The sequence below is a fragment of the Rhinichthys klamathensis genome, unplaced genomic scaffold (genome assembly GCF_029890125.1).
Source record: "Rhinichthys klamathensis goyatoka isolate OS25496 unplaced genomic scaffold, OSU_Roscu_1.1 h1tg000079l_1, whole genome shotgun sequence".
NCBI classification, from domain to species: Eukaryota; Metazoa; Chordata; class Actinopteri; order Cypriniformes; family Leuciscidae; genus Rhinichthys; species Rhinichthys klamathensis.
Window position 1 is genome coordinate 4196881 of NW_026606621.1, and position 7660 is coordinate 4204540.

Below are 7660 nucleotides of genomic sequence, written 5' to 3' on the forward strand. Positions count from 1 at the left end.
GATTTCTGTCATTTTTCTATCTGAGCTGCTTGCAACATTGAAAGCTCCGGTATCTGTGTTTAGCACGAAAGCTCACGTGATTGCCGCCGGCTCGGGATAAAATTTGTGCAGGACAGTCGTGCTGTGTACCAGCTGCTTTGACGCGATTATCAAGTTAACTGACTCGTACCGTGTGCAATATCTCACGACCTCCCGAGTGTCCGAACTCGCACTGTGTATGCCCGCCTTTGAAAATTTATAATACAGAAATTTTTGTTGCATCTGCGTAGCCACGCGAACCGGAATTATCCCGACAACATTTTATCTGTACAGAGGTAAAGGGAGGGAGGCCTTCACAGGGGAGAGACTAGTTGACACTTCAGGACTGTGTTGTCGTCGTGTCCAGGTGATGGTCCTTCATCAGATCTAGATATGGCCTGGATACGGCGGACTGTGGTAAACCTTGGGATAAACAGAGAGACTAATGTTAGTGTAGACGCCATTCTTCTTATGATGGTACCAAGTACATCAGGATTTATGGGAAGGGTTCCTGGTTCCGGCTGATCTAAACTATGCAGCCTAACATTGAATTATAGAAGTTTTAAATGTGTTATGTGTATGCTAGGCCAAAGAGATGTGTTTTTAGTCTAGATTTGAACTGCCAGAGTGTGTCTGCTTCCCAGATAATGTTAGGAAGATTGTTCCAAAGTTTTGGTGCTAAATAGGAAAAGGGTTCTGAGGGGAGAAAGCGATGCGTCCACACACTTGGAAAAAGTGCGGGAGGCTAGGGCCAGCCCGAACGGAAGCACTGAATACTGGTATGCCGTGCCTTCGAAAGCAAATCTCAGGAAGCTCTATTTGAATATAGAAGTACGCGTCCTTTAAATCCACTGAAGCGAACCAGTCCCCTGGACGGATCTGTGCCAGGATCTGCTTCAGTGTTGTCATCCTGACCTACCAGGATTGCGCTTGTGAAGTGCTCAGTTGATGGATCTCAGGTCCAGAATCGGACGGAGTACTCCATCCTTCTTTAGTTCTACGTTAGTTCTACGGCCGCCGTTACCATTGATTGGAGCCCCGCCCCAGCCAGGCTAGAAGCACTGGAGGGGTTACTGCTTGAGGAGGATAGGCGGGCACGGGGGGATATTGGCATTCTCTCGCCCTCGAGAGGCCATTATAGTTATGGGCTGCGACTCCGCGCTGCTCTGGGGCAGGGCGAGTGACACAGTGTTGGGTGTAAGAGGAGGAAAAAGCCCTTTTTGTGAAGGGATACGTGTTTTTAGTGTGGAACTCACACAAACAGACAGCATTTACACAAACATCGCAATGTAGAGTTACTGCTCTCGAAAGGGAACCATGACTCAAAACAACCTAATTTCACTGTAGCAGAAACTCGCACACTGCTGGAGGGTGTAAGATACCATTATGCTTTAATAGTATATTAACTCTAAGGGTGGTGAAGTGACAAACAAAAGAAAGTTTGAAATCACCCAAAATGTGAATGCAATTAACCAAAAAAACACCCACAACAAGCCCTTTAGAGAGGTGATTACAAGGATATGGTTCTTGACATTATTGGAGGTGAAAACTCACAATCTCTGCATGGGATTCAAGGTGTTGTTAGGGACGGTGAGCCCAAGACTGTGGAAAAGTGAGTCAGTTCCTCCTGATGCAGAGGAAACATTTATTCTGGATCTCAGCCATGTTTTTGAGCAAGAAGGTGGATACTCAATGGTATCAATAGTTTTTGCAACAGGAGCTCAGAAAAGAGGCTTGAAGCATTCGTTGCAAAACAAGGATGATGATGCCTATAAGCCACTTCTTAAACAAGAAACTAAAAGAGGGGAAGTACAGATTTGTCAGGCAGAGGAACAAAACACTAATATCAAACTACTGCAAACCAAAGCTACACTTGAAATCTGATTTTAGCTGGTCTCTCCACAAATGAAGAACTCTGAATATTCTTTATTTTGTTAACAATTGGACATTATCTTTTTATTTATTTAAAAATAGGTCTGACTGTTATACAAAAAAAATGTAAGGGGATATTTGTATTATTTTTTTTTACTGTTTTGTGCCTATTCAAATAAAAAAACACTTAAATTGATCCACTTTGAATGTTCTACTTGTTGTTCTATAGCTAGTAGTCTAAATTGTGACATTTAGTCTCATTCCGAGCATTGATAATACAGATTTGGTAATCTGAAAAGGTCTGGATCTGGATCAAGGTGATACAATCCAGTGCTGCTTTGAAAAACTGACATAAAAGTAAGATGGATTACCTGATCCTGGATAGCAAAACATGGGATTTCCAAATCCAGATTAAACTTTTTGAACAACTGAGCCCTGTATGGTTTGCATACTATGCCTGTGTAAAAAAACCCAAGTTGAGATAAATTGATTTGTTCATTTTGTCAAGCAGAAAAAAAAAGAAAAGAGAAGAAAAAAAGTGGGCAATCTTAATATAATTTTCATTAATTTTCTCCTCTTCTTTAGTTATTTTCCTCTTTATTTGCATTCACTCATTTTACAAAGTTTTCTTGAATGTTGTAAGATTGTCAATACAACTGAACATTTTGAATTCATAAATTGATGTTGATTCCCATTGTGTTCCCATTGTTTGGGCACTTGGAACTTCTTTTACTTGACAATAATATTCCAGCTATAAGTAGAGTTACATGAAATCACAGTTATTTGTGCTTTCAAAGGAAGAGAAGTATACAGTAAATTGGCTGCTTTTTTATAAGTGATTTAAATTCATAAGTTAAATCGATCATTATCTAACCCACATTTTATGTGTCAATGTAAAGTTATGAAATACAAAATTTATAATATAACACCTGAGTTATTATTAATAACTTATTAATCTATAGTGACAATATTTTAGTGAGCTCAATCATGTCACACGCAGACATCAACATTCAGCATGCAAACACAACAACATTTAACAATCAAATTAATTTTAATAAGATGTGGAACATTAAAATACACTTTCATTCTGTTGTGCTACTGACAACAAAGCAAGCAAAGACGTGTTAGTTTTAAGTAGCTATTAATAACGACTTTGGGGTTTACAGTGAACAATAACCTTTAGGGGTGTAACGATACCCTCATGTCACGATTCGATACATATCACAATACTGAACTCACAATATGATATTATTGCGATACTCCAAGACATATGGTAAAAGGTTAAACAAAATTAACTGTTGATTAAAATGCTAAATTTGGTATTACATTGGGTGTGTAAATGAATAGGCTTGGACTTGGTGCTGGAAACCAATGCACAGGAAAACAGAGACACCAGAACAAAAATATTCCTGATTCTGAAGCTGAATTATTTTATACTGACTAGATATATTTAAAATGATGTAGGCCACTTTTGACTGCTAACATAAAACATTTGGCATTATCAGGACCCACAAATATTCCCCCATTGCATTATTATACATTATATTCAACATTATATATGTAGTACTGACACTAAAACTCTGTAAACTTGATTTTTTTCACGCACAGTAAAATATACTTTGGGTGAAATATATTCAATCCATATTGTCATTATCCACGATATTGTTGCGTTTTTGAATTGCGATATATTGTGACACCCCTAATAAATAATTTGTACAGTTTTAATATTGTAAACAATATAATTAAGTTTTATATTGTAAACAGTTTTAAACTCTGTGAAAAAAACTTTGTAGCTACTGAGATGTAGATTTTGCAACAAATTGCTCCCGAATATCTATCTAGGCTACAATATTATAAAAAATAAATAAAAGTTTATTATGCATTACTGCCATCAAACCTCACCTACTTTTTAAACAAAGGCTGATTATAGCCTATTAAGTGCGACAACATCGTAATTATTATGATTTTTATTATTATGATTACTATCATTTGAAAAACTGTCGAGAGAATGCTTTCATTGGTAATGTGTCAGGTCCTCTTGAGGGTTTATTTTGGGCGGTCTCTCGGCGCTGACTTATCTCACCAACAGGGGCTTCTGTGTTAACTGAGGCTGAATAAACACAGATGAACTGTCGAGCACATTCACAAAAATGTCCTGGCAATGTCTGCCTGACTTCACGGGACTCTTGGACACCACAGGAGAAGCACGTCACCTCAAAAATACACTGACATGGAGTTTTAAACAAGCGACGCAGACATGCTCGTCCTAGAAGACTTGACTGCAGCTGACAGAGCGCTGGTTTGACACTTACAGCGTGCTTTGTGTATCACCTCTCAACAACATTTATCTTCCTTTCATTTTTTTTATTGGACTTTTAGTCAGGGTGGACATCCGAAATGAAGAATCCACATCTAAACGGTCATTGCAAGATCCTAAACACGGTATCAGGAGACAAGAAATTTAAACGGAAATCACGAGATCCAATTAAGCGTGTCAGTGAAGATCATTTGCCTTACTTTAAACTGTATAAGAACTCGCATCTAATGCCAGAGACACTGGGAGACGCTTGTCCAAAAGAGACGCACGCTTCGGAAATCGACGCGGCGAGTGTCGGAAACGAAATTTTAAATACTGCCATAGATATGAGGATTAACACCGTGATTTCTGGAGAGATACCTGACTCGAAGCTAAGATCCATCTCCGAGAAGACTGTCAATAGCAAAATTGCTCAAACAAACTCGCATGTTTCGGCTTTGAGCGGTTCACAGGTTTTTCCCTTGGAGCGTGTTGTGTTTTCTCCGCGCGCAGCCTCGCAGGCGCCTGACGCCAGCGGCAGAAGCGAGCGCGCGGAGTCTCCTAGGAGACGCACTGGAGAGCCGTCGGGCGTCGTCACGGAGATCAAAGCCATTCAGCAGACACGAAGACTACTGGCGAACGCGCGCGAGAGGACGCGCGTGCACACCATCAGTGCAGCCTTTGAGGCGCTCAGAAAGCAGGTAAAATCCCACAGGCAGCATTACTTCAGTGTTGGATGAACTGCCACAGAATACAAGGCTCTGCTTTTACGGAGACTACTGCGTAGAAGTGTCGAGGAAGCGTAGAGGTCAATAAAATCCCAAGTTTGCTAATAAAAGGATTGCAAATGTGTTTTAGCTGTAAATAAACTTTATTTCAACAAAAGAAAGAAATTGTCTTATTGCCACTAGTAAACTGTCATTTTCATAAAGTCTAGACTATGAAAAAAGATTTGTTTAACTACTTGAGAAGATTTAACTAATTGAGAAGATAGCCATGATCAAACAAATAACGGTTTAAACATTAAAAGTGGTGAAATATCTCATTTGTTTGATGCGAAGAAGACTTTTGATGAATTACTAATGGATTAAGTAGACTTTTTAGGCATCGTGTCCTCATAATTATTGATTTTTATATTCACGGCCTGCTTTTTCTCACTTGACGACACTTTAATCTACTCTACAGGTACCCTGCTACTCTTATGGGCAGAAGCTTTCCAAGCTGGCTATATTAAGAATAGCTTGCAACTACATACTGTCCCTTGCTCAGCTTGCCGACCTGGACTATTCGCCAGACCACCACAACGTGAGCTTCAGAGAGTGTGTGGAGCAGTGCACTAGAACTCTGCAGGCCGAGGGTCGCTCCAAGAAAAGGAAGGTAAATAGTCAGTTGGGAAGAAGTTTTCCAGTGTCTCATGAAGGGCTACTCTATAGGGCTCTTACATGATAAAACCAGGTGACAAACCTCATTTCCCACCTTTGATTTGCTCTTTAACATTTAACGGTCATGTAGCGCAAGCATTTGCTAGTGGTTATCTGTATTATTATTTTGGAAAAGAAAACAAACCCATGCCTTTAAGAAAGCCATGCTGCTCTCATGTGAACCATGACATTTGCCCAGCAAACTGTGAATAATTATAGACTGCTTAGCAGAAGGATTCAGTACTGCATTCTGTATTCTTAGATATATTATCAAAATAAAGATAAACAAGGGAGAACATGTGTATGTGTATACATACCAATTAGAGAGAATTTCCCTCTTGCTTAATAATGATCCCATTAAATTAAATTATCATCAACTTTTGTCAGAGGCAGGACTGGGTGTTCCGCCAGCTTTTTCCTCCAATACGCTGAGAAAGCATCCCGGGCGAATAAATGGAGTGATTGATGTGTTTTTGCAGGGAGTTTTATGACACAGTCATGTAGTCCCGATCTCCTGCAGTGTTATCCTATATCGACATGTGCGTTCCCTCTGTAATGGTGGTCGTTGTGCTCATGGTTTGTGTACAGTTAACCATATATTTTAGATGATCCTCTCATAGGAAAGAATGGAACTTTTTTATGACATTTATAAATAACAAATGAGCAGCTGTGAGAAATCGAATCAGTGGTGATGCTAATCGTTGTAGGTTGCGCTTAATTTAGGCATGAAGGGTCTTCAGAAGCCCAACAGATTATGTGTGAAGGAAAGCCAACCTCCATCCCTATGTGAGCTAATACGTTCCTTCAGCAAAGCACACTGAAAAGGAAGCTGGTTGAGTGCGCCTCCCCCTCCCCCCGTCAGAGCCAGACACCAGATGTTCGCAACACTAGTTGGGAAGTCCTGCTGGCGCCACTCAGGGCAGAGGGCAGAGGGAAGGCACGCGAGCTGGAGCCCAGAGAACTCGCTCACTACAGGAATTGGCACATTCCCCAGCGCGGTCTTGGCTGACTCCCCAGTTCTCCCTTGGCCATCTGTTCCAAAAAAACACTTTGAAATAAAAAAGCACCGATCATCACTCTCTTAGGATACGGCTCCAAAGAGCAGCTGTTACAGAGGCGAGGGGGAAACAGGAGGAGGGTTTGGAGGAGGGGCACCGTCCAAGAAAGAAATCCCTTTGTCAAGTAGAGCCAGTGAGTCTGAGGGGAAAAATGTTTTGGCAAAGCACAGCGATGAAAAGCACTGAGTGAACATGGAAAGTGCATGAGTGTTGCAATTCTGCAACATTTTTCAAAAAGTACATTTAAAAACAATTACATCTAGTCAGAGTATTGTCCTCTCTTTCTATTTTTGACAACTAACTTGTATTTTTGTTTTGTTTTTGTTCACAGGAATAAAATGAAGAATGTCTTCTGTGAATTTGGAGAAAGAAGGAACTCAATCAATTAAGATGAAGACACTTTCCCCATGCGGGGGAAAAAAAACATGTAATGAAAGTGTAAAGTTTTACACTGCACTATTGACTTTATACAGCTAACAGTGTCAAAAACACAATCCCTGTCTAGGTTCTAAATATGCGATTCTATAACTTTTGCACAGCACAAACATTTTTCAAAAAGATGATGTGAAATCAGTTTCATCTTCCATTGTTTGAGCAATTACAGATTTTTTTATTGTTTTATTTTTGTTAGGTTGTTTTGCAGTGTTCTTATACAGTTGAACAAATACACTCAAAATAAAGAAAGGTTCCATATATATTTTCATTAAACAGTTCTTAACAGAACCATTTTTTTTTTCGTAGTGGAAAGTTTAAATAATCTAAACAACCCTTTTCCACTATAAAGAACCTTTTGTGGAATGGAAAGGTTCCATGGATTTGAAAGGTTCTTCATGGAACCATCAGTGTCAATAAATAACCTTTATTTTTAAGAACGTATTTACAAGTTCCAGTGCATATTCTGTCGAAAATGTCCTGCATGTGCTAGATCAAGAAAGCACACATTTTGTTTTTCTTTTAATTCCATTTAATTACTTTTCATATTATCAATTGCATTA

The 7660-nt window shown here is 39.5% G+C and overlaps 1 protein-coding gene across 1 annotated transcript; it reads left to right on the forward strand.

Moving 5' to 3' along the window:
• The first annotated feature begins 3900 nt into the window (after positions 1–3900).
• Positions 3901–7079, forward strand: atoh8 (atonal bHLH transcription factor 8). Its single transcript, XM_056251244.1, has 3 exons — positions 3901–4887; positions 5372–5563; positions 6997–7079. Exons 1-3 carry the CDS (start codon positions 4288–4290, stop codon positions 7000–7002), a joined length of 798 nt encoding a protein of 265 aa, XP_056107219.1. The 5' UTR covers positions 3901–4287; the 3' UTR covers positions 7003–7079.
• The last annotated feature ends 581 nt before the right edge of the window (positions 7080–7660 follow it).

What these genes read in the sequence shown, in the direction of transcription:
- atoh8 (XM_056251244.1), top strand. Translation starts at nt 4,288, where the DNA reads ATGAAGAATCCACATCTAAACGGTCATTGCAAGATCCTAAACACGGTA. An exon ending in TTGAGGCGCTCAGAAAGCAG is followed by an intron (nt 4,888 to 5,371) that starts GTAAAATCCCAC and finishes TCTACTCTACAG; the next exon opens with GTACCCTGCTACTCTTATGG.